Source organism: Dermacentor variabilis, chromosome 1 (assembly GCF_050947875.1).
Source record: "Dermacentor variabilis isolate Ectoservices chromosome 1, ASM5094787v1, whole genome shotgun sequence".
Classification (NCBI taxonomy): Eukaryota; Metazoa; Arthropoda; class Arachnida; order Ixodida; family Ixodidae; genus Dermacentor; species Dermacentor variabilis.
Window position 1 is genome coordinate 60,573,270 of NC_134568.1, and position 27,841 is coordinate 60,601,110.

The 27,841-nt window shown below is 47.4% G+C and overlaps 1 protein-coding gene and 1 long non-coding RNA gene across 8 annotated transcripts in view; one reads left to right on the top strand and one right to left on the bottom strand.

The window, feature by feature from the left end:
- Positions 1-27,679, bottom strand: part of LOC142578445 (uncharacterized) — a 63,374-nt gene extending 35,695 nt beyond the window's left edge. For 3 of the 7 annotated variants that reach the window (XM_075687850.1, XM_075687859.1, XM_075687830.1), the window contains exon 1: positions 23,721-23,901. In XM_075687850.1, coding sequence (XP_075543965.1) covers positions 23,721-23,781 — 61 coding nt within the window. In that variant the 5' untranslated portion in view covers positions 23,782-23,901. Of the gene's footprint in view, positions 1-23,720; positions 23,917-25,968; positions 26,053-26,848; positions 26,975-27,571 lie in introns of those variants that run through there. The other 4 variants (XM_075687854.1, XM_075687842.1, XM_075687867.1 and 1 more) reach the window with 3 other exon arrangements.
- The window catches only part of LOC142578531 (uncharacterized), a 76,704-nt gene continuing 59,580 nt past the window's right edge, over positions 10,718-27,841 (top strand). The window contains exon 1 of the long non-coding RNA XR_012827215.1: positions 10,718-10,730. This is a non-coding gene — a long non-coding RNA (uncharacterized LOC142578531). The remainder of the gene's footprint in view (positions 10,731-27,841) is intronic.

Sequence of the window (27,841 nt, forward strand, 5' to 3'; positions counted from 1 at the left end):
TATGTACTCTAGCAGCTTGCAACAGACAACCACGAAAGATGAGTCAAAACTCCGAAAAAAAAAGTCACACGACGTCTTCACATTAGCATTGACGGCAGATGCCCGGTGCACACTCGTGCCAAAAGACGCCACCAGGGGAAAGCGCGGCGCTGCATGTTTCTGAAAAGCTCCATTCATCGTATATAGCGGGGAATTGGGACTGGACGAAGACAGAGGAGACAGCACACAGTGTTGGTGGATTACGTGTTTTCGCGGACTATAGGTTTATAGGTCTGTAGGTTATAGGACTATAGGTCCTCCAGCTGTGGCGCTTTGTGAAATCTATGGCTTAGTTATTGGCTCATTTGCATGTCTCGTCTCTACCGCGTGATGGAATTTGGTGCGCGTGCACGTGAAAATATGCTCTTTGTTAATTGCAAACATTACTCTATAGAAAATATAGTTGATCTGAGTGACACTTTTTCGGTTATGAAACCATGAGCTTGTTTTTTTTTTCTTACTAAACTCACATATGAAGGGCTTCAACTGAAATAAGGAAACATTCTCGAGCAATTCGTGAAATAGTGCTCGATGTATATACATCAGTAGTCACACGTGAACGGCGAAAATTGTGCTCTTTTTGCACTTGGACATTTATCCTGAACAGGTTTGCAGTTATGTTGAAACGCTGCTTTCATATTACAGCCTTTTAACACGCAGCGTTATCGCTCCATCGACGTCATACGACTCAGCCCTGCGCAAGTTGCGGGCGGTATAGTTCTTTTGGCACTGGACATGCGCAAGTTGTGGCAGGTTGGCTCAGCAACCGTGATGCTGGAGCGGTGACGCTGTGTTGAACTGTTCTTGGGGCTTGTGTTATATATACTATACGGCTATAGATGAGCTCTTGGCGATTTCCGCCTTCGCTATTCTCCTCGAACGATGAGCAGAGGTGCTCTTCAGGACAAGCATGACGGTTGTCATTATCTGCCGTGTTGTCAGTCTGATTGACTCCTAGGAGGTGACGTTTTTTTAGTATGATTATTTCTATTATTGGTGCTACTAAACGCAAACATTTGGGAAAGCATTTTGGTTGTTCACGATTGCGAAACGTTATATTAAAGGGCACTGCTATTTCTTTTTTTTTCCTGTTTTTGATTGCTGCATTCCATATTTTTCTCGGAAGGAGGAAAGCGACAGGCGCCATGCCCGAGCCCATATGGTGGATTTGCAACGTTACGAAAGTAGCGAGACTGTGGATAGTTGCCATTTCGGCGTGCCGATTGCCTGAAGAAATATTGCCATGTGGATTAAGGTCAAGTCCTCTCGGTCGTCAACGTCACTATGAAGTTACGAGACGTTGCGATGAGCCGCCATATACTATGCAGATTCAGCATCATAATTTGGCGAGCGATAAGCATGCCGAAATATGTTATTGAGCAGCCGTATGGAATGGCGCCTGAAATGTAAGTGTATTGACACAATTTCGACGTTGTTATAAGCCGTGTATTTTTGTTTATCGAGCCATGATTTGAGCATTAGTAATGTTACATGTACAGTGCTGAGATTTTTGTACTAAGCAGTGTTACATTAAAAAAAAAGCGTTTACCTGATATAATTTTCAATATTATAAAGTGGTCGTGAATTTTCATTTGGTCCGTAAGCGTTTCATATTTCATTCGTTCGTTAAGTATAATCAAAATTAGGCAAAACTTCAATGTTGTGCTGCGCTGCCAAATTGAATAGCGAGCTTGCGGTTATACAGTGGCACCATGATGTTCGCGTTATACCTACGTAACTCTCCAAGAAAGATGACAACCTCCAGAAAATGATACAGAAGCTTTGACAAGTTCTCGTTTGATGACAACGGTTGCTTTCTCTCCATCTTTGCATTTATTTGCATATGGTTAGGCACTGACAACTTCACTGAATGCGTAAGTGATCAGTGACGCCTTTGGTGAAGCTGACTGTGTGCAAAAATACTAACGCGTGATCAGTGTCACACGACCTCTAGGCGCCAAAGAGCAGCTTTTGGTGCCAGATAGTAGCGACGTAAAATTGTCATGTGACCAGCGGCGAGCGGTAACTGCTTATTCTTCGCTGTTGGTAGCACAAGCCGTTTCTTCTTTTTTTTCTCCGCTTTGTCCTCATTTTTCGAACAGATTATGAAAACAAAAGCCGCCTACGACAAACAGCCCATTCCGGCCTTTTCCGGTGGCATGCCGGAAAAAAGCCGACGTTACTCGGCACAACAAAAGAAATTAAATTATGGGGTTTTACGTGCCAAAACCACTTTCTGATTGTGAGGCACGCCGTATACTGGGTGCTCCGGAAATTTCCACCACCTGGGGTTCTTTAACGTGCACCTAAATCTACGTACACGGGTGTTTTCGCATTTCGCCCCCATCGAAATGAGGCCGCCGTGGCCGGGATTCAATCCCGCGACCTCGTGCTCAGCAGCCTAACACCATAGTCACTGAGCAACCACGGCGGGTGGCACAACAAAACGAAAAAACCATAACAAAGTTACACGAATGAACTGTTAGCTCATTAACTTTAAGGCATATATTGTGAACGTGGAATCGAAGCCGGGTAACAAAGAAAAGTATTCACTTGCCATAAAAAACCAAGACTTCCACCGCACTGCTGAGTTCGAGGTCGTGAGTTCGACCTGGCCGCAGAGGCGACATTTGATGGCAGCGACATGCTAAAACGCTTTTGCACTCGGACTTAGGTGCCCGTTAAAGAACCCAAGGTGGTCAAATTCAATCCGCAGTCCCTACTATACCCGAGGCACCTCATAATCATATCGTGGTCGGTCTGGTCACGTGAAACCCCAGAATTCAATCACAATTTCTGAGATTACCGCCATTAGTTACGAGATATATATAAACATCGCCAAATTTGCCACGAACGTCATTATACGTTACAGCAAAAAGTTTTCTACAAAGCCCCCTTACGCAGTGAGACAACTAACTGGAACGCCTGTCGCTTTGCCGGGCAGGTGTTGGAACGGATATAGTGTATACGATACACATACGAGGCTCACGCAAGTGGGTTCCGTGATTTATCGTTAAAACCTCTTCTCGCACAATATTCGCTAGCTATTGGTTCGCTGGCTATCAGAGCTCGAAAGCCTTCTGAAACGGAACAGGCCCTCTCTCTCAATCAAAAAAAAAAAAGAGCACGCCCGCATAAGACAGGAGCTGCTTACATATTCGCGTGCTGTCGTCCTTCAAAAAGTGGCCTGCAGGGGCGCGAAGACCGAGTCGACTGATGGGACTTCGTACCGGCTGTTATAACTGCACAGCTGCGCGACACGCCTGACGTGGCCACCGCCCGCACGCTGCTGAATTCAGTGCGCGACAGACCGCGTGCACGTCATGATGGATATGGAGGACGGTCAGAGGAGCGCGCGCGCGCACACACACACATGCACGCACACACCACCGCACGTCAAATGGGCAATGTGCATAAGCCAGAAATGCGCACCGCGGATGTTCAGGTGGTTTCGCTCCCGCACGTGGTTTATGCTCAACAGTTGCTTCGTACGAACGTCGTTTTGACACAAAGCCATGCGGTTTTATTCCGTAACAGATGCCGGAAGCAGTGCGCGGTACGAAGCCATCGTGAACATTTCTAATATATGTAAAGCCATCACACATATAGTTTGCCTGGCATTTTGGAAACGAGCTCGCGGTTCAGTATTATACGCTGTGTGGCAAGTTCCTGCCACGTAGGCTTGATAACAAGGGAATGTGTGGCTTTGTTGAAGCGCGCCAGCAGGAACACGTGGGGTTAGCCCCAACGCGTGACAATACCGAGACAGAGTCGTCAGCGCTGATAAGGGTCGGATACAAAGAACAATGTGACAGATAAGAAGACGTTAGATGCTGCAGAACGAACAGATCAGAGGGCATTTCCGAGGGAAGAAAATGTAAGCAAATATGAGCACACTGTTTCACATAGAGTGTATTTCTCCCAGTGAACTTCAGGTGCATGTATCAGGCAGAAATAAGGGGAGGATTGCGACAAGGACAAGCCCGTTGCTTTACTTGTGAAAACGGTGCAATTTGGGACTTTTTGTTTGTTGCAATTTGTGACGAAACTTATTTATGACTGTGGTGCAGATCCTGCCCTATGTACACGTCAGCGATATACCAGCAATATAGAATGTCATCTATCTGGTGCCCTTCTGTTCAGCAGAATAAATCCCTGAAGGGATTTTCATGCTGTAAAATGTACTTATAATTTGGCGTAATACTTCTGCGGAAAGCCGCATAGTGTAGAGAAGTAATTATTAAAGGGAAAATTAGACATCCACCCAAACGTAGCTAAGTGCTACAAAGCAAATCCATACGGGTTCCTCGAAAGAAAAGCTTCGCAGTTGAAAAATTCGTCCTGGTCCGGGACTCGAAACCAGGACCACCGCCTTTCCGGCGCAGCCGCTTTACCATCTTATCTAACCAGGCGGCTAGCAGGTGGCAGGGCGAAGTTCAATTCATCAACAACTCGAAGCAAAAGCAACAGTTTGGCGTAATAGTTCTGCGGAAAGCCACAATGTGGAGAGAGGTAATTAATAAAGGGAAAATGAGACATCCACCTACACGTAGTAATTGCTACAAAGGAAACCCATACGGGTTTCCATCAACTGCGAGGCTTTTCTCTCGAGGAACCCGAATAGGTTTTCTTTGTAGCAATTGCTACGAGTGGGTGGATGTCTCATTTTCCCTTTATTAATGTGCTTATAATAATGCTGCCCATGAAAGCATTCTTGATGCGCTACTTGGTGGTAGTGCTTTTCGGTGGGTTCGTCATTACCTCTCAAGATCTTTAGCCGTTCTCTATATGGCTCCACCACGAAGCATTGTGCTTGCCGCGGCATCTCATATTGTGTGTCTTTGAGCCCTACTCTTTTCAAGGCAGGCGGTTAACATATCAATTTATACCGACTCCATCTTGGAGTCCGGCACGGCCCTCCTCCAACAGCATGCAAGCCTTCAGAAGGAGGCATCGCTGACGTGTGCGTATAGATGGCAGGCTCAAAATTGGGCAAACGGGATCTGAGAAAAAAAAAGCTTGCCCAAGCCTGTTCACGCATAAAGTCTGGATTTCAAATGTACTACGCGTGCACTATAGTGACACGTGTACTTATCTTTATCGGGCGGCCGCGTTTCGCGGCCTGACAGGTGTTGTCGCACGGCGCGGGACGCGCCTGCATGTGTCCCAAGTTTCTGGAAAGTTATCGATGCTTCTATCCGCTGTCTGTTGTCGCCGAACCTTGTGTTATCTGATTTCATCGCGTGAGGCAAATAGTGTAGAACTTTGTGGAAGGCACGCGGGTCCCAACGATTATTCTGGAACATTCGATGACTGCTGTATAAAAGCCGATGCGCTGGACCCACTGATCAGATTTTTGACGATCGCCGACCGTGTTCGCCGCTATCGTTGTGCTATAAGTGTAGCCTGTTTTTGGGCACAGGTTCGCCCAATAAAAGTTAGTTTTGTCGTTCATAGTATTGCTACTGTGTTATTCAACATCACCACCACGTGACATCTGGTGGAGGTGCTTTACGTTCATGTGCTGGACGCCCCCGACAAGCCGTAATCCAAGCTCGGACCGCAAAGACAACACCAGCGCCGTCCCGGAACATCGAGCAAGCCGCCGGCTACAGCAGCTGCTCACGGAACACGGAATTCTACCAAAGACGACCAAGAAGATCGTCAGAGAAGTTCGTCCAGAGACGACCAAGAAGACAGCCCCAATGGCAGCCGGAGCAGCCCCAATAGTTCTGCAGCAGCCCAGGGAGCCATCGACGTTCCGCGGTTCCACATTTGAGGACCCGGAAAGCTGGCTGGAGGCGTATGAGAGGGTCGCTAAGTTTAACAGTTGGGACAGCGACGACAAGCTGCGGCATGTCTATTTCGCATTGGAAGAAGCCACCAGGACCTGGTTCGAGAATCGAGAAGCCACCTTAACGACGTGGGACCTCTTCCGAAGCGGCTTCTTGCAAACGTTTACAAGCGTCGTGCGAAAAGAGCGAGCCCAAGCACTACTAGAAACCAGAGTGCAGCTGCCAAACGAGACGATCGCGATCTTCACGGAAGAGATGGCCCGTCTTTTCCAGCACGCCGACCCGGAAATGTCGGAGGAGAAAAAAGTCCGCTTCCTGATGCGGGGCGTCAAGCAAGAACTTTTCGCCGGACTTATTCGTAACCTGCCAAAAACAGTAGCTGAGTTTTCTGCACAGGCATCGACGATCGAGAAAACTCTGGAGATGCGCACCCCGCAATATAACCGCGAGGGGCTCAGGCCGCACTACGCCATCCAAGGATTGGGTTCCGTGGACCTGCAAGAGACCATCAGGGCCATTGTGCGCGAAGGACTGCGCAAGGTCCTGCCTTCGTCGCAGCCTCAAGTGGCCTCGATCGCCGACATCGTGAAAGATGAGGTTCAGCGATCGCTTAGAGTTCCTGAGGGAACTCTAAGCGGCGCTGCGGAACCTCAGTTACCGCAGCGCCAGCCAGGAGCGGCACTGATTGAATGGCAGCAAGCTTAAACCGGGCTGATACTAGACTTCCTCGCGGAACCCACATCCCGTAGACCTTTTATCCCTGCCTGTGCCTTGGGTGCCAAGGGTTAAAAGTCTCAGCCAAAAAATGTTCTTTAGTTGCATTCATGCGAAAATCCATGCATCATCTACAGGATGTTTCAGCTAACTTCGGCCAATTAAGTATTAAAAAATGAAACATAGGCGCTATACTCGTGCCGAATTGCCGCGGTATATTTCTTGAGCTATATTTCTTGAGCTAGTTTTTTGTAATCCTAAACAACGCCCGAGACTTATGAATCGTTATTTCACTAGCCTGCAATACGGGAAACTGTGGGCGGCGACATATATCAACCTTACGGTCCAACGTTGGGGTCACCGTGCGTTGTCCAATGGGTACCCACTCGGTGCGTACCGCGCCCCCGAATACAATGCGCAACGGTGCTGCCTTTGGGCGCGCCTGTCTATTTTCGTTTCTTCAGCAGCGGTTCGTACCTTGCTAGGAGGTGACATAACGCGTTGCAGAGGTGACACAGGTAGCGAGACTACGCGGCGCAAAGGCACATCCCTTAATGCATGGCACGAGACGATGCAAGTGGCACATGTCGTGACACCTGGTGCAATGATATTGTCATGGCGTCGGAAACTTGAGGGTCCAAAGCACGCAGTCAGCAGGAACAGTAACAAGAACGGACTGTTTGATACCACGTGCTAGTCACTTCTTCTTGTCCGCCTATGTTTCTTCTAAATGGAGATATGTCTTCGTCATTGTCCTTGACGCACTACAGATGCGGCATTTTTCTCCCTTTCTAAGGATGCATCGTCCCAATGGGAAAGTTAAGCGTGTGCATGCACGAAATATTAAAACGCGGATCGCTTGGATACGCACGGCTTTATACGCACCCGAATATGTAATTCAATGCAAAGTGTACGTGTATCGACACTACGCGGCGAACATGTGACATCACGTGACTTCATGCACGCTGGGTGATAGCTGCGGCGGACACCGGCGGTGACGGAAAACAGCATCGCCAACCAAAACTGCTATTGGATTAAGCCCATAACAGCTTACGCTGTAAAAATTAAATTCTGGGGTTTTACGTGCCGAAACCACGACATGATTGTGAAGCATGTCGTAGTGGGCGACTCCGAATTAATTTTCAACGCCTGGGGCTCTTTAACGTGCACCTGAACTAAGCACACAAGAACTTTTCCATTTTGTTCCTATTGAAATGTGGCATCCGCAGCCGGATCAAATCCACGAACTCGAGCACACCCAGCGCTAGCCGTGCCATAGCTACTAAGCTTCCGCGGAGGATGCTGCGCAACTTTCGCGATTGCGACGAAACCATCTAACGTATCTGCCATCTGTCATCAACCCACACATTGGCCATTTGGTAGCAGCGGCAGTGGAGTACAGACGGCCATCTAATGTCGCTCTGCAAGCTTTTGCACGGTTTCCTCTGCTGTGTGTTTACCGGCGTGAGGCCGTCGTCTCGCGCTGAAGATAGGACTGCCTGACCACCTGAATGGAAAGCGCATGCGTGCGATAACCTGCTACTCCCTGTGCCTAACAAGGCGCACGAGTCTATTCGACGCCTGGCTTATCCTTCATCGTGGACCACGTGCATCCTGCAGACACATCACACGGGTCCCTTCTGATGCTAATAATACGGGTTTCGCTGTGGTTTCCTGGTCATTTGGCAGCTTCGGCAGCGGAGTGCAGACGGCTATCTAACGTCGCGCTGCAACCCTTTACATGCTCGTGCTTCTTACAGATCGTCTCTTTCATTTAAATGTGCACACTTTGGTTGTATTCTTGCAGCTGCCCTTGAACAATTGTGTCCTTGAACCTTATGCAATACTTACTGGCCTTTCTGTATTTACGGATTGCTATCGGTCGTCATGGGTTCATCACGTGAGTCAGTGTGTGGCAGATGATGTACCTTTAAGAACGATGGCCCGTTTATGGAGTGCTCCGATTGTTCAACCTACTATCATATTGGAACTGCATGCTCCGGAGTTTCTGAGAGCACTTACCGATCTAAAAGAGAAGACTACAAGAAGTATTGACAGTGCTCAGGGCAAAACAGGGCAGAGCTCGACTGTGCCTAAGGAAACTGATGGTGCAATAGCCATGATGCTGGTAGAAATAAACAGGAACCTTGACGAATTACGACCCCTCAAGCAAACAGTAAATAATATTGAGTAATCGGTAAATCTGTTATTAGCCAAGTATGACAAAATTCTTGAAACCGTTGCGAAGCATGACAATGAACTAAAGGTGCTCGAAAACAGAGTTGCCAAAGTAGAGGAGGCTAACATGAGCGCAGAATTGCTTGCAGTGCGCTCCCAAGTAAATTAACTTGAATACCCCAGTATGAAACTAAACATTGAGGTTCGTGCCATTAAACAAGGCAACAACGAGTGTGTCGTGGGCAAAATGAACGCCATTGCGTCCAAACTGCAATTTGTCCCTTTGACTGAACAAACTGTGACCTCGATTCACCGGCTTCAGAAGAGAAGCCGGTGAATCGGCCACCCGGTATTATCATAGGTTTTTCGAACCAGTCAACAAGGGACTAATGACTCATGAAATGACTCATTTGTCAGTCGCTCAGAAGGGACTGTTCATTACTGAAAACTTGACAGCGCATAATCGAATGTTCCTAGGGGCTGCGAAAGAGTGGACCCGCGTAAGCAGCTTCACATGGCATGACACCGCACTGGAAAAGTGTTTGCAAGAAAGTGTGAGGGCGATCGCACACACTTGATAAAGTCTGCTGCTGACCTGGCTAAGGTCGCTTCTTGACTAGGTGAGCGAAAGTAAATTTGTAGTTAAAATGACAACATCGCTTTACTCGAATTCAACGTTTTCGTCTGATGTACGCGATAATGTACGCGATAATGTACGCTGACAGAATAGTGGTTCGATTAGTTGCGTGCACATCAACTGCTAGTCTGTGAAAAATAAAAAGGATGAACCTGAAATTTTTTCAGCAGTAATACAATCCCGACCGGGTGAGGGGGGCACTCACCGCAAGAACAAGGAAACGACGATGGAGGCGGGCATCATGATGATGGAAAAACAATAGAAAAGGATATAACTTTTTCATTGGTACATGGTTGTTACTCTATCCGAGCCTCGAGACGTTCTGCTCAACACGCGGGCGAGGACGGCATTATACAACCCCTCGCGGTCTTGTGGTCGTCGAGGTCTTCTTAGTAAACTTGGGCAACTTGTGAAAGTATCAGTGCCTTTGTCGGATTGAGGCGTCGACAAGCTCTTTCCCTTCGTGTCTTCTCCTCTTCGTCCTTCTATTTGTGTCTGTTCAGGGTGTAAAGGGGTAACGCCTTTTCTGGGAAGAAGGCAATTATCTCGTCATGAGAACGCACGCCTGAACGTCTCTCACACTTGACAGGTCGATCATAACAGCCCGTCCGCCACCACAGGAGGTCTCGAAGGGGTTGCAGTATCCAGGCACCTCAAAGAGACCGGTAGACCTCGTGCCTCTGCTAATAAGCTCTTAATAACTAACAAACGAAAAATTCGCATCACGCTCTATTTCCAAATAAGAAATTTATGGATGCGTACAATTCGACAATTAATACCTCCTAATGCGCAATCGATTGGATCGCTGTCTGACGGCCTTCAGGCCTCGCCAAGTGCAACAAAGGGCGTCAAGCATACATGCCCTCTGTTGTTGCCTGCCACTTTGTGTGCCCGCGGCTTGCTGTCTTGTCCCTGAAGGGGAGGCCGTAAACGCGGCAAGAATCTCGAGCCTCCTTTTTCCCTCCCTCTCGCGGCGCATTCCACTGCAGTGACCGTATGACTTGCCCTGTTCGTACACGCATATCTCATCCCGGTCGAACCTTTCAGCCGCACCGCTACTCGCAGAGACGCGTCCTGTTTTGTTGTTAGGCAACACCTCCGTTTTCTCAACCGCCACAACGAACCTTTTGAAGTTCTATGCGATGGCCAGTCCCCTTGTCTTACGGGCTGCGGTGTGGCGTCTTTCTCAATTTCTCGCTGCGCCGAACACTTCGCTCGTTTTAACTTGGCCCGTCTGAAAAATTTTTGCCATGCCAGGCCGTGACCGAACGTGCCTTTGAAATCCTCGAGCGTCGGGTTCCTGCCCTGCTTGGCCGCCATGGTATTCTCTCCTTTCGTCGCTTCCAGAACGTCGCTCAAGTGCGGAGGTATGAGGAAGCTTTACATTGCCTCCTTGACCTTTTTGGGGCTGCATAAACAAGCCTCATCTCGGCAAGGAACTTCCTCCGGGATAGTCCTTGTTTCTACTTTCGCGACGTAGTTGCTATCTTCTTCTGTCGCGATTCCTTCTTTAACAACCTTCAGTAGGTCTAAAGAGCTTTCCGAATGTGTCAGTGCCAAATTAGTCTCTAATTCATCTGCTAGCCCTTGCTGCGATATTCTCACTGACCAGGATGCCTCCTTGCTAGCGCCTTTTCCACTGATTTCACTAGCTATGTGCTGTGCTTCCCGAGTGTCATGTAACGAGGCATATTTTTGGCTTTGTTGCCGGGATTTATCTCCGCCGTGATCTCTCGAGCCTAGGAACGCTGAGAGCTTTAACCGTATGGTCGCCAAAACTCAGGCCCTTCTTCAACAGCATTTCCGAGTGATTTGAAAATAAATAGGGATAATGTTTCGATAAATTTGGCGATACTGCTGCTTCAGTCAGCAATAATCCAAACGGCCCTTCAATCTTCACGCTGGTTATGGGCAAGCAAACACTATTCTCCTCGACTACCTGCTGGATTCACGCATATTCCCCGGTGAAAACCTCAGGTTTCACAAACGCAGGGTCGACCTTACACGACATTCCAGTCACTACTAGTTCGCGAAGGTACGGTTCTAAGAGGGCCAAGTTGGGATTGTCGTCATTCACGAAAGAAAAAGCAATTCTAGGCTTCCGACAGCCGATGGCAAGGTGTCCAGGCCACGGAAACAGACGACCGGCTTTCAAGCCTCAAACTTATTTTGTTTGTTCTTTCGCATTTTACTGCGGTGTTATCCTCTCCTGAATTATCGGGCTGCACGTCTTTTGTCCCAGCTTCGGCTTTTTCGTGGTGAATGTGGCGCCTGCTTTCCTCTTTGCTGAATTTAGTGAATGGCCTGACACGCGTTTTCTCGGATTCGCGACGTGCAGCGAATTCATCTGCTAGCACTGCAGCACGTTCCAAGCCCTTATCGCCCGACCTATCTTGAATCCACAGGAGCATCTCTTCGCTCAAGGACCCATAGAACTGCTCCATGTAGATTAACTCAACAACCTTGTCGTGACAACCGAACGCATCTTCCCCTTTTAGCCATTCAATTAAATTGGCTTTCAGCTTACAAGTGAAATCTTGAAAAGGCTCGCCCGGCGTTCCAGCTGTCTCCCGAAAGCGACAAAAGCGTCCGCAGAGAGCCAATATTTCCTCGGCAGCGCAGCTTTTACTTTCTGATAGTCACTTGCGTCGTCTCTCGTTAGCCTTGAAATTATTTCGGTTGCTTCACCCAGAAGAACGGCCAGAATCTGCTGTTGTCAACTCTCTAGTGCCAAGCCATTTTTCTTGCAGGTTCGTTCGAAAGTAACGAGAAGCAATCCTATGTCATCGTTTCCTTGCGTGACGGCATGAGACCCATTACTTTTACTCCTGCTTCACCTGAACGTCTTTCATTTATTGAGATGTTATTTGCCGATTGCATGGCCAGATTCCGCTGCACGTATGCTTCTTTTAGCTTTAGTTCGTAAGCTCTCTGTTCCTCTCGTTCCCTTATTTCTGCAGCTTACTTTTGATCAGCTCTCTGCCTCCGTCTTTCTTCTAGCGCGTTTTGTTCAGCTTTCTGCTTTTCTTTCTCAGCTCTTTGCCTTTCCTCTGCAGCGTTTTGTTCAGCTTTCTCAGCTCGTTTCTCTATCTCTTCCTATGCTTCCGAAATTTCGTCCTCAAGAGCTCTGCGCTTCTCAATCGCCTGAATAAGCTGCGGCTTTCTCTGATTTTTCCCGACCTCAATTCCCAGCTCTTCACATAGTAATAACAACTCTGGCTTTCTCCGTTTGCTTAAATCCATGGTCAATCCCGAACGAGGACTTTCTTATTTTTTTTGTGCGTGAGGAACCTTTCAACAGGAGCCTGTACGCACAGGAACTAATCTGTCGTTTTAGAAAACACACGAACTAAAACCTGGCCAACTCTCAAAGAAAGTCAAGCGCTCGCCATTCTGCTGAAACCAGGACGAAAGGTGGAGTATCCCATTGTTGCCAAGCCAGCTGATACGATCTCGACCGGGTGAGGTGGGTCTTCACCGCAAAAATAAGGAAACGATGACTGAGGCAGGCATTGTGATGATAAAAAAAATAGAAAAGGCTGTATTCACTGCAATGGTACATGGCTGTGACTCTATCCGAGTCTCGAGCAGTTCCCATTAACACGGGGGTCAGGACGGCATTATATAACCCCTCGCGATCTTGTGGTCATCGGGTCTTATTGGAAAACTTGGGCAACTTGTGAAAGCATCAGTGCCTTTGTCAGGTTGTGAAGTCAACGAGCTCCTCCCCTTCGTGTCTTCTCCTCTTCATCCTTCCCTTTGTGTCTGCTCAGGGCGTAAAGGGGGGACGCCTTTTCTGGGAACAGGGCAATTATCTTGTCATGGGAACGTACGCCTGAACGTTTCTCACACTTGACAGGTCGATCATAACAGCAGCCTAAGCTTTTATTTTCATTTCAAAATTCGTTCTGAAACGTGGTACAATGATTGTACGATCCCATGGCGTCTACCAAAGTATGAGCGTTATACAGGGTCAAGAATGAATTCGCGCGGTGGTGGGGTTAGCTTACTTGTGAGCGATTCATTTAATGCATACTGTGTTCAAGAGTTTTCTTGTGTTAACGATGACTAAGAGGTATTGTCTGTTTTACATGCGCGCACTGTTTATTCTATTGTCTACATACCACCGCGAGGTAATCTGCAAGAGTTCTGTCTGTCTTTCGATAAATATCTAAAATATTTTGTTGAATTTTAGTACAAATTAATTTGTGGTGGCGATTTAAATATATATAAGCTTTTCGGCTGCAATATAACACGTGATTTTGAATTACTGTTGAAATCTTATGGGTGTTTCAACGCTAACAATACTCCTACCAGAATTACCTGCGATACGTCCACGTGGCTTGACATGTTTATTACTAACTACGGATATAACAGTTTTAAATGTGGTACTACTTCATACATCTTGAATGATCACATGCCTGTATTCTTCACTGTTAAACGGAAAGTTAAAAGGGCACCAGAAGGGATCTGCTTCTCACAAATTATTACAGAAGACCGGCTTGTACGTTTTCGAGATGATTTACGTCACGTGGCCTGGGATAGTGTTATTGCTCCTACAAGTTCTGATCGCGCTTACGACGCCTCTCTGGAACCGTTCATTTCTTATTGTGATACATATTTCCTTCTTATCCTAACCATCCCCTCCATCAAGGATACCTAAAACCTGGGTAACGATTGAATTGTTTTAAAAGTAAACGAAAAGGGAAGGTTATTAAACAAATTCATCACATCCCGGAACCCTGATGAATGACTAGTGTTAAAACCATTTTGAAATGGCTTAACTAAATAATTAAGTACTGCGAAAAGCGCGTTTTATAAAAAAACATTCGCATTGTGCAGCCATGATAGCAATAAGATACCGCACTGGCTTAATTCTGTACTGAACACAGTGCCCACTCCATCTGCAGGGTTGGGCTACGTATAATTTCTGATGGAGTAGAAATACCTGACGAGAAGTTGGCGGACTGTTTTACTAATTATTTTACTAATCTACCTAAACACAATGCGAATGGCGACGCATGCCGTTTCATTACAGCGAACTATGCGCATTCACTTCTTTTGCGTCCTCCCACAACCAATTCAGAAGTTATTTTAATGTTTTCCGCACTAAGTAGCAGCAATGCCAGTGATTCTGCTAACATTGAAATCAAGCATGTGAAACCCATATCTACAATATCCCTCTTTCTACAGGTATGTTACCGTATAGAATGCACATGGCGAAAGTGGTTGCGCTGTTTAAAAAAGACACAAAACTGCACCATCTAATTATTAAACCCGTATCTATACTCCCTAAATTTACGGAAGGTGTTGAAAAAAATATAATTTGCAGAATATCTGACTTTCTGGACAAGCACAATTTGATAACTAAACATCAGTACACTTCTCGCACAAATCTTTCAACACAGCTTGCTTTGCTCGAACAAAAAAGAACTTATTCTGAAAAATTTTGACCAACGTTCGCTAACATTGGGAGTATTTCTCAACTTCTCAAAAGCATTTGATTTTAGGAATCATTATATCTTCCGTAGTAAGTTAAACAGCTATGGTATACGCGGCATTGCAGTTGACTTGATTAGGTCATATATTTAGGTAATGGACAGCAGTTCATACAAATTCTCAAGTTCGGTCGGTAAATGTAGGTGTACCACAGGGCAGTATTTTAGGTCCCTTCTTTTTATTATTTTTGTTAACGATGTCGTAAACATTGATGTTGATACGCGCTTTGTAGTCTATGCCAATGAAACTACGTTATTCTTTCCGCCTAGCCGCTGTACGGCATTGATTGCGATAGCTACTGCAGTTATTAAATAAACTGCACATATGGTCACTTGATAACGGTTTCACTATTAATTTGGAAAAAACCAAAGTGGTAATATTTCGCGCTAAGAACATGCAAATTATATTCGAGGAAGATTTAATAATGAAGAAAGGTAAAGCTGAACTTGAAAATACGGTAAAATTTTTAGGGGTATTTTTTAATCATATCATGGCCTCGTATAGCCACATAGATTTTCTCGCTGGCAAGCTTTCACAAATAAATGGAATTCTTTATTCTTTAAACTGCATTCCTCGTTCTATTAAATACCCAGTACATAATTCACTTTTTCTGAGACATTTCAATTATTGCTGTCTTGTCTGCGGTACGACTTCTATATGATTAAACCATTAGATATTGACACAGACAAAACCACAAAAGACTTCGGTCGACGCTATAGATCTTTTTATGGAGCTGTCCTGGTACCTTTGTCATCGTCTTCTTCTGGGAGCAACTCAACATGCCTAGCATGTTGCACCGAATTGCACCGAGTGGCTGTTGTCAGTTGTGTCAAGGTCGTGGCAATATGATAATATAATTAATATTTAATATTATTAATATATAATCATCGTATTTCATTATAATATTTATATAATTAATATAAATATATCATATTTTATATGATATAAACTATATGTTTTCCCTTCAGCATCATTGTTGCATGAACTCAAGAACCCGAAAATAAAGACGCTGCTACAATGTCGTTTAGTACTAGCGCATAAAAATGAGCAGAAGGAAGTGTAAACTGCATTACTTATATGGCTAACTTGAAGCAACACGAAGCTCCCTACAATGCAAGAAAGCCAGAGTATTGGCACGTACCAAAATCTCCCAGCAGCCTACATCAGTTACTAAACGATCTTACTGTTAATAAAATTGATATTGTCTTGTTCCCCTCCTGATATTCTTGTTTTCTTTTTCTCTCAAATACGAGTCGTACGCTATAATCTAATGTTAGAAAGTGCATTGAGATGTGCTGTTTTTTTTTATGCATCCCGATTTGTATTATTTTTCTCCTCTTGTGATGTTTATGTATGGTATGTTATAGTGCTCGAATTGTAAGCAACCAGAAAAAAAAAAAGCTATTTCCGCGCTACTGCTCCATTTGTTTTACGTGTATTTGTGGCTGGCAGAGCTGCCACGAGCAGCTTTTTTAATGCCAAAGTATTATATGCTCCATTGGGTGAAAATCCGGCTTTGTAGTCGGCGGCGTGACCGAATGATGGCACCAAAAATGGGCGACGCCAAAGAGTAAGAAAACGTCAAAAAAATACTCGGATTGACATCAAATTTCTCAGGGAGGTTCCTGTAAACAGAGTAAACTAATGACTTCGAAAAGAATATTGAGTAAATTATGGTCTGGGGCGGGAATCGAATCCTTGCTCGCTTGCTCGTCTCGCACCTGTCTTGCTCGTCTTGCCCGACACCATGGCGCCTCCACGGTTCTGATTGACTAAATGTGCGCCTAATCTTCCGAGTGCGGGCGTCATTGCGCATGTCACGTCGCGTCTGGCTGACTGAACGTATGGCCTAGTGCTTGCGTCGCTGGGCACGTGGCAGTGCGGACAACGGGGAGGGGGGGGGGGGGGGGGAGCACACCATGAGTGTATAAACGGAGTGAATGAAATAAAAGCGTGAATGTCCAATTATTGAACTACGCTGAGCGGTCCATCGAATTAAGAATTCCTCGCAGGCAAGCGAGCGCGCTTAGACGTTTAGAGCGTTTTCATTTGGCCTCACCGAAGCGTAGTTAAAACGCAGGCGAGAGCCTGCGCAGACAAGGAACGCGCAGGAAAAAAAAAAAAGCATTTCGCCAAAGCGACTATAACGCTTTCGCATTCCCATACGTAAGCAGTCTTAAGTGTCTCTGCCGAATTCTTTTCCCCATTTTCCCTCCGCAGTACTGCATTTTGTTTCGTGGAAAATAAAGCGTACTTACTTACCCAGGACTCCAGCGTCTATCGCACGAACGCTACGGTCCTACTGCACATCTCAGCTGTCGTGCAAGTGCGCTTGTCACCTCTTGTCACTTCCATATTGCCTTTTCTTCCCCTTCGACCTCTCCCAATGCAGGGCAGCGAACTTGTAGGAACCTGGTTGCTTACCTATCTCTCCTATATCCATCAAGCTTTATGTGACATATTAAAGCGAAGCTTTCTTTGCCTCTTCCTCCGACCTTTACACTGATACTGCTGCTGCCTCGCACGCCGCGTCGGGGGTTGGCTGAGAGATCACGGCATGGGTGCGGGAGACGAGATAGGCGACGTCAACGACGTTTCGGTAGAGCGGGGCCACAATTCCCTCTGACGCACCCTAGGGGACGCCACAATGCCCTCAGAAGTTAAATGGGGGAGCTTCCCAATGCCCTCGGGACGCCATAATTAGACGCGAGCCCCTGCAAAAGCATTACAGGAGCTGCAGCGCTTGCCGCCGTGCTCACGCGCAACAATAACGATAGTCCAGGGACGAGGCAGGGAGAATGTTACATAGGAAGTATAGAGAGAGGAGGCAAGGAATGCGTACAAACGGATACTGTTCCGACGCAGTGGGTGATTAACCTTACGTGCCCTCTGCGCTCGTGGCAGTTCACCTAACATGACACGGGAGAAAAAGATGCGTCGTCAGAAAGCACTGCTTATTTGGGCTCCCTTCAGTAAACAAATGAGTGAATGAATGAACGACACGTCTCTCTGTGTTCTGTGTACTACATGGACAAACACAAGTGGTAAAGGCATGGTAACATTTTACATCACATCACGACTGCGTATGCCGTCAACGTCACCGCTAAATACCGTCAGCAGCACAGAAAGCTTCACTTACATCGATTCCCGCAGTGTGTGGGATCTCATATATTTTATTATTTCTTTTTTGCAATTACGGTTGGGCTTGGCGAGCTTGCGAAGAGTCCTCATTCTAACTAAATGCACACAATGAGACTTTGATTCCTCCGGCGACACCAGCTACTCCTTTTTGCTTTGTGGTTTCGTTACACTAAAGCTAACGTACCAGAGGATCGCAATTCGAACAAAAGAAAACGGTCGCCGTAATAATTCATGCCACGGTTCGTGAACCGAGTCTAGGAAAGTTCCCATGCAGCAAAAACCCATACCACCTAGCGTATTTATTATTGTTATTATTAGTATTACACCAACCGAATTAGAGCGTCTATTAGGGTCAGCTCACCAATTCATATGTACGCTGGGACGTATTTCGCCATATAAAAACGAGCAAGGCTGAATCAACACTTTTCCTATGCTGTTGAGTTCACAATGGCGGCGAACAAGTGGGAACAGTCTGCTCGTTGCGTATAGGCTGCGACATCACGCGGAAAACGCAGCTCGCGATTAGCGAAAGCTCAACACAAATTCCGACAGCTTGCCACTTCCAAGTCATAGTTTCCTGTGCAAATCACCAGAAGAAACTTGGGCACTAGTGTCTATAAGAGCTGCAAGCACAGCACTTCAGCCTTGAGACCTCTGCATGGACCGCAGTTTGGCGGCACGAGCGTCCAAAGCTAGGAAAAGGCGGGTCAGCCCATGCAGAAGACGGACCGAGAACAGGCCGCCCGGGCCCGGCTTGATCAACGGCAGATCAACACGGTAACAGAGAATGAAAACGTAATAGAGCGCAGCTCTTTGGCGCCCGTGCCTGCGTTTCGCGTCGGCGTCGTCCGTCGGCGTAACCGAGAGAACGTGCACAGCGAAAGATGAAAGCGAACGCGCAGCGAGAGATGAAAAAAAGAGAGCGTGAGGAGGAAAGTGGAGGAGGAAAGCATGAGGCGGAAAGCGAAGGAGCAGAGTGTAGAGAAAGAGAGAGGAGGAAAGCAGATTGCCGCAGGAGACTACGATGTGGCACCATAGTATTAGTAATCTCATTGTATGCGCAACGCGAATTGTTTAGCACTTTCTGAAAGCCACGCGGGCCGCAGCGATTACACTGGAACCTTGGACGAGTCATTATAAAAGCCGATGCACTTGACCGCAGATCACATTTTCGACGAACGCTGACTCTGCTCGCCGCTATATCGCTGTGCTTCAGTGTTACTTGTTTTGCAACGCTTCGCTCCGTTTGCAACGTGCCGCACGGGGGGTCCGTGCCAGCCAATATATCGCTAAATGAAGACACGTATAGAGCTGCGCTCAACTTTCGCATTAGAGAGTAAGTATCGTAATCGTCGGTGAAATATTTAATTCGTTTTCACCACCGTAATCGTCGACACCGTAGACTTAGGACAGAAGTACAGTGGCTCTGACAACTATTGGATGTGAAGTTTTGTTCTACAAAACAGGCATGTAATCGGGCCGCTGAGGGTAAGCGATGTAATATAGCAGACTACGCCGTATGTGGGGCAGGCATGCTGCGTAGCTTACATTTGCTGCTCACCTCGCACCTGATGTTGCAAGCAGCGTGCACAAATCACATACGACGTCGGCTTACATGTCATGCCACTTGCTGGCGCCTTCGCGATTCCATCGGCATTCCTGCTTCGCCAGCTGTCTCTTCCATTTCTGTAATGAAACTCGACCAACCCGCATTGCCCGGCACTGAACAGGTGCCGGACCAGGCTTAACTCCCCTCCGCTCAAATTTTTCCGGCAGGTGCCCTGCTCCGTTGTATGGCTGATACGTCACCTAAAAGGAGCACATCCTTCGAACGCCTGCCCTAGACAACTACAGGATGGTACACGCCTTCACTGAGGACGTGCTCGTGGGCGAGTTGGTTATGCATGATTACAAAGACGGCGCCAGTAAAACAATAGACAGTTGTTTTATTTGGCGCCGTCTTTTTAATTAAAACACGCCTTCAGGCAGACCAACAGCCTGCTCAAGGTAATAGTTGTATTATGCACCAAGCATTAGAAACTTAACAGAGAATAATGAAACCTTAGCCCCCCCCCCCCCCCCCACTTCGAAGAAAGATCCAGGCTACGCGCCTGCGGCCCCGCCCGACCGATGAGATATGCCTATCGACCTGAGACCGGCCCGGGCCCTTTACTTAGTTCACCGAGCAGCCGAGGCCGTATACAAGGATATTCGGGCCGGCCCGTGCCCGTGCACACCTTTGGTTTTCAGCAAGCTATAGAAATTATGGGCAGTACATGGATTTGCCTAAACTTCTGGCTTCAAATGCCTTCTGTGATTTTGCGAATTGACTGATTTCAACAAAGTATTCAGTTATAAATGCAACAATTGGCAATAATCACGTGTGAGCGCAGAGACTAATTACCTTGCTTTGTTTAGAAAACTAAGTGCTTGGTGTGTCGTCTTTTCTCACGTCCGTGTCGTTTTCTTTTTTTTTTTTTGTCGCGCAATATCATTTAAGTAATGGATTACCAACTTGCCCGGAATGCTGCTCTCATTAAGTGTTTGGAAATTCTGAAATATAAAGCGTAATAAATGACATGACAAGAAAGTTTGAATCCACAAACTGGAAGATTGGACAAATCCAAGTACTAACCATCTTTTTAATGGTAGCTGGACAACCACAGCGCCAAGGTTCCCTCTAGTAATTTTGTGTCGAGAACTCTTTATTAGGTTAGGTAAGCATGTTTTTAGTGGTTTCCGATTCAGACAATGGGCGGATCGAGTTATTTCAAATAACTTAGGAACCGCTTCGTCACGGCACATGGGCTAGTTAGCAATCAATTACGCGGAATTCTTCGTATTTCGAGAACTCTACGAGTAAGATGGGGGGGGGGGGGCGAAAAAAAGTTACGCTGGACATAGCGCGCTAAAAATGACTGAATGATATGTTTTAGCACGCAATAACAGCCTTTCAAACGTCAGGTCATTAATTCGAATATAAAAAATATCACCGCCCAAGCACTCCGTACAGATGGTTAACCAGCGAAGCTGAAACGTGCGGCCCCGTGTTTATCACTGGGTTAATTCCGACGGCTCATTAAACGACGGCTTGGTAGGGTGCCGGATTCTCGGTACGCAGTTGCTGCTTGCGCTAGGCTGCACGAGCCTGTTCTTGTGCCCGGGCTGCAGCATCGGCACGGCGTGGATGAGCTCGTTCCCGATTCTGGTCGTGGCGCTGCTGATCGGAAGCTGCCTGCTCCTAAGAAGTACCTATGACGTGTGGCCTACCCATTTCGGAGCCGGAGAGAAACTGTTGCACGCGCGCTAGGCTGCGACGGGGAGTAACGACCTCAGTACTGGCGCAGCTAATCCAGCACCACCTAGATAGCACAAGGCCTTTTCACTCCGATCCATGACGCCATGTTACCTGGCCCGACTGCCATAGAATCTAAGGAGGATACTCCTGAGTAGGCAGCAGCGATTTTTACGTCATCGCTTTCATCACGTTAGCCTTGTCAATAGAAATTTCGGGCCAGGTAGCGTGACGTCGTGGATCGGAGTAAACAGGCCTCGTGCTATCTGGGTGGTGTAGACTAATCGTGTGCCTCTTTTTCTCTCTTTTTTCGCGCATGCGCATAGGGTTGCACCGTAGGAGTTTTCGGCGTACAGGCGACCGACAGAAGTACGGACGGGCGAATGGGCTAGACATATACAGCTTCGCTGTAAAACGTTAGGTCATTAATTCCAATATTAACAACTTGTTGATGCCACAGCATCAAATGGCCCATTGAGCGAAACGGCGCCTAAATTCCCATTGGCTGCAACGCCGCGTCACGTGCGCGTCTCGACGGAGGAAAACGGGCGAAAGGGAACACATGCTGCCGCGATGGCGTGCCAAGTGTTGCATGAGGGGAGAGGGCATCGCCGCGTCGCCAGTCTAGGAGGCGTTGCGCCAAATCACCCTCGCTCGCGGAAGCCTTTGATATCCGCACGTTCCTTGGACGCCCAAGCTCTCGCCTGGGTTCTAATTTCGCCTCGGTAATCGCTATAAAAAAACTCCTCCATAAAAAAAAAACAGAATAACTTCGAAATGAAAAACCCTGGCGGTAGTGAGTTTCGAACCCATCACCCCACGCTCAGAAGCCGAGTGTCTCACCCACTGGGCTGAACCAGCACCTCCTAGGTAGCAGGCCTGTGCACTCTATGCCAGCATGGTGCTTGACCGAAATTACATTTGCCAAGCTCGGCGTGGCGACAGCGGCGCCGTCAAAATCGCCGCGGCTTACTCGGGAACGTCCCCATTAGATTCTATGGCGGTCGGGCCAGGTAACATGACGCCACGGATCGAAACGCACCGGCCTTGTGCCATCTAGGAGCCATTGGCCAACCGTCTCCACGCGCTCGCTTGACCGCGAGGAGTTCATGACTCGAAAGGTCGCTCAGCGGCGTTCATTTGGACATCAATGCTTTCGCATTCACAGCTCATAAGGAGTGATTGGGTGTCCTCGAGCTTTTTTTTTTAAACATTCTAATTTAATTTCATTGTTCGAATCCGCTAGCGCAACTTTTATAGTGCAATCCAAGAGTAATAATGAGGTTGTGGGTTCGGATCCCACTGGTGGCGAGTTGTTTTTCGCCCACTTTAATGTCGCTCTAGCGTAACATTTCTACGCTTCAATTAAGAACTACAAATAAATTCCATGTTTTCCGTATTATTTAATGGCCACATATGATTGTGATCAACAAAAGTCGAGCCCCTAGGTTCCCCTCTTCTTGTTCCAAGACTTGTTTAGTTATTCTCTGATTAATCAGGTCTTTTGTATGCAAAATTGGCCAACGTTAGCTGGAGACACACTCCGACTTTTCCGCATTTTCTCGCGTGTGCCTGCATCTGTGTGTGTGTGTGCGTGCGTGTGTGTGGTAGAGAGACGAATGCCGGGCGTCACTCTAAATGTTAGTTAAATCTCCTTTTTGTACGTCCTTTTCTTTATTTTGCACCGAATCGTTCGAACCTCATTTTTGAATGCATAAATATAAACGTATATATTTTTAGTTATGCTGCATAACACCTTAGGACAGCCGTGTCCAACGGTAAGAGCCCGCGACAGCCTTATAGTTGTAGATAATGTGCAAAGAAAGAAAACAGGAAGGAAGGAGCAAGTTGCCTTGCCCATAGTAATATTCGCGAGAATAAGGCGCGCAGACCGAAATGAGGAAGACGAGTTTCGCAGTGCCGCAAGGAAACTGAGGCAGAGCAGCAAAAACTGGAAACACATACAGCAAGCTCAAGCCCGACAATCGAACGCCCGCAGTATCACCAGTTTGCCTGGGTCGTGCATGCGCAGTTGATGGCGGCCGTCGTCTGCTCGTGGTTCGCCCGGCGTGCTGAGCACGCGCAGATAGACAACAGTACGCTACTCAGTACGGTCTTCGAAGACGTACAGCGTGTGTACAAAGCATCTTCCCTAAGGCAGGTGCATATTGTTGCCCAAGAAATGTGGGACAGCAGAAAACTGCAATCTGCATACTGCGTCAAACATGTCGGGCTTGTGCGAGAAAAACAGGTAACGACCAGCGTCGTACGAGCATTATATAATGCGCGTGACATGAGCGCCCCCCCCCCCCCACCCGCTCGCGAATACCATCGTTTCTTTTAAAAAAAAAATTGTGCCGTGCAATATGTCAAAAGGGAGAAAAAATAACAGTGAGTCAAGCCACACGAGGGGGAAACTTACACTTGTCGTTGGCGACTTGATCGGGCAGAGTGACCGGCTGCGGATGACGCACGTCGGCCATCGTCGCTGTCGGGGACCGAAGACGGCTAGTCGGATTTCCTTCCGGACCACCGATATCACGCTCGCCCCGGGCTCGCGCTGCTGCCTGACTGCCTCCTCCGCCACCTCTCGCGCCGCGAGTGAAATCGCATCGAAGCTGACATGCAAGAAAGAAAGGAAGGAGATGCCGGCAGAGGGAATATTACCTCGAGCGCGGAACTTTCGCCTCTCCTCGGCCAAGACACCTCGGGCTAAGCGATATACGCGTATTCAGACCGTGATCCCGATGAGGCTAACGCGCAATATGTCTACCCGCTGGCAGCGGTGTTTTTGGGTATAATGCCCTGGACATGTCCTTCATTACATCGTCACAGGCCAGCCTGAGAACATACAGTCACCAAAGGGACCTTGCAGGGCCTCTCAAAGCAGCGAATATGAAAAGCACCTGGGCTCTTGGCGAGGGTTTCCTGGAGTTACTTTGGAAAATGCGGAAGCCAAGACACTCCATCAAAAGGCCGCCTTTATACAGAGAACTTTAAATTCAGCATTTGTTTCGGGGGAAGTCACACGGGCTGCTCTTGGCGTGAATGTGTTCTACGGCATTTGCGATTTGGCGAGAGAGATTTGAACATACAGGCGGATACTTGAGCAATGGTCGCTGATAAATTACCACGGTAAATAAGCAGTGATAATTTCAAGCTCCTCGTAGATCACCTCATGCATATCGCTGCGAACACGATTCGACGATGTTATGCAATTAAACACCCGAGATAAGCTCAGATTAACTTTGGGACTTATCTCTACGACCATACATTACATGAACTGCACAAATTTTAGACAATGTTTTTAGAAAAACGGCAGTTTATTGACAAAAACAATACACTTCGACCTCGTAGTGAAGTTAAAACATGGAAAGCTAATCACATGAACGAGATAAACGGTAAAAAAGAAGAAAGAAAAAATAAACATGCATTTTTTTTCGCCACTAGCTGCCTGCTACAACAATCGCCAATAGCACTGAACATGATCACAAAGAGTAGGCTGTTAAAAACAAACACACAACGTGAAAGGAAGTCGGGCAGGATGACCCTTACGATCGCATAAGTCTGCGCGCTAGAAACAACTGATAGTGTTTTGTGATGGCCTGTCAGACGTCAGACTATAATATTGTCCCCGCTCACTGATAGCGCGCTGATTACAAAACTTGCAAAAAATCGGTAGCGCCTGTCATCATGTCATTTATGACGCGGGAGTGCTCATCAAATCACGATCGTACAAATGCGCAAAATGCACGCGCACACTTCTGGCAGCAATTTTATCGTTTCCCGCTACTTCTGGACAAATTGTTCAATAAAGCGACGACAAATATGCGTTGGTGTGAAAGCTCGAGTACATTTTAATACCAAGTGAACGCGAAAACCTTGCCATTTGAAAGAATGTTATGGGTGGAGAAACAACGAAGCAATAGCAACCGATATAGGAAATGCACGAGCAGCTGGTATACGGAGGCGTGTTTCGTTTCTTTTCCCACGTAACCTTTGCCCACATGTGTGCACAGTTTACGCGGTAAGACCAGAAGCTTCCTTTTTTTCTCATTTGCTGAGGAAGCACGTCCTGGCGAAGTGATAGCAAACAAATCGTAAATTTGTTCAGTCCCTCGCGCAGGCTTTGCTCTTGTCTGCACGTCTGCCCACGGCTCTAGGCACGCGCGCGCAACACGAGGTCTACGGCGCGAAGCACGAACCGCAGGGAATCCTGAACCAGCTGCTGAATGGCCTCAAACTGTGACAGTTACGCAAGGCCTGACTTCTGAGGTCAGCAAGCCTGCATGACACACACGCTCGCCAGTTAAGCTTGGGCACAGGGATGAGGAATTATCCTATCGAACGGCAGAGCGCTGCACTGCGCGCTGCCGACATTTAGATATTCGTTTTCGCAAAAAAAAAAAAAATCTTTTTTTTTTGGTCGGCATGAAGATACGGATCCCGTAGCTTCATCTTGATGTCGCGACATGTCAAAGTGCGAATAAAATTCGCGACGGACAGGGGTCAAGATCGAGGCGAGCGGAATGAGTGTACCCCGCTCCCAACGGTACTGCTAAGCGTGCGAAGAAGCTCGGACGAGGCAGGCACGAGGAGACCCCGCGCAAATGCCGGCCGCGGGTGAACAATGCTGCCTGCAAGCGACGGCAGAGGAGACAATGACATACCCGAGCATCGGCGCGCGTCCGCCGCCGCTGGCTGCGCCGCTGTGATAGCCGTGCACCGCCGACCTGCCAAGTCCCGGCGCAGCGATCGCGCGCACGGCCAGGGCAGTCGTCGTCGCTGCAACGCTGCGGCGCTGTATAGAGAACTACCTTGCCGGCAGGGGGAATTCTTCGCGGCGGACGATAAGATAGCGTGTTTTCGGTGAACCTCGCGCAACGGTGGCGATAATGCGGGAGGGAGCAGCCGGCAGGCGTTCCCCGGCGGCGAGCAATTTACGAGCTTCGCCCACTCCGTGTTCCTTTAATAAAGGTCTGCGGAGTGAGCAAAGCTCTGGAGCGACTCCCTATAGCGAGCAAGTCGTTCAAAGAAACGGTCCAGAGCCGATCACAGGCGAGGAGTGGCGCGTATTTTTCGCGCCTGGCTATAGGCGCGGGGTGGCCAGAGCGCAAGCATGCTGCCACCCGCTAGCCAAACTCGTATATAGTATATTCGTATATACGTATAGTATATACGTATAGTATAGTATAAGCGTATATAGTACGTCGGTGAGGCACGCACACTGCGCAATGTGTATGCAGGGGCGCCAGAATGCGGTACGCAGCCTTGGCCCCATGTTCACATTAGCGTCTTCGCCTGAGTTAGCTGATACAGTGACAGCGTGTATATACGTCGGTTGTTTAAGAGAATGTGCCATGCAAGGACAGAATCAACAACAACACGGACTTTTAGTCAGATTGCTACTCTTTTAATGAAGTTACTGATAACAAAAGACAGAACGAGAGAGAGACGGTATGATATGAAGTCATTTCCTGGTGATGAAAGTTTTGGTTCGAGAGCAAAATGATAGCAACTACAACAACAGGGAGAGGACTACGTACTTACGAATATCAGTAGAATCTCTTGTAGCGCTCGTAAAAAGAAGGGCTCAGGAATTGCAGAATCCAAAGAAAATAGAGCGTCGACATCATCACCAACATGATCCACTTGAGTGTGTGGAACAGGTCCATGCTGCACACATTTTCAGAGCAAAGAACGTGACTGCGCGTGTTTCCTTCGGTTCTTTAAGTGAGTAGCAACCTATAGGCGCTCAAGGTTACTGCTAAACGTTATTATTTCAGGTTTATTAATATGAAGATATAAACGTCGGCAGCTCAGGTTTATCTTTGTTGTTTCAGTGTTTATCCAGGAAGTATTAAATACAGTGGCAAGATCGAAGGAGAAACTGTATGCAAAAACGTGCAACTTAAGCTGCTGGGCTAGACATAGTATTCTAGAGCAAATTTCACGGGTTGAATAGCATTAACGTGAGGTTGTACAGTTTCCAATAATTCCCAGCGACTGTAAAATTATTATCTTTCGTGAATGGTGCACAATTTACTAGAGCTTGGCTGTTGGATTTGCCATGGCCAATTTATTGTCACTGTAGTTCTACGCTCACTTCTTTATAGAGTGGTAGAAACAACTAGTCTGCATCGTTCAACCAAACGGAAGTGAAGAAATTCAGTACGATATGTCAATTTTACGTGACAATCGGCAGCGTGATAGGAATAATTAGAGAACAATATTATGAATCGGAATATGCAACCGTATAAGAGTACAACTGACCTGGGAAATGGATGGATAATTTGTCACAAAGTTTGCGCACGTAATCGGGTTACCGAATAGTATGAGCGGAAACTGCACCGACCATTCTGCGCTGCGCCCGACCGCACGTCTGGGTCAACGCAGGAAAGACCACCGCCGGCAACATCGACAGGTGCGTGCGTTCTGCGGCGACTCTATATGCGAGCCCTTATAGCGACTCGGAGGAAGCCGGACAAGGGGGTCGTTCGAAGGCATCGGGAAGGTTTCGGGCTGCTAAGACTACAGTGGCTG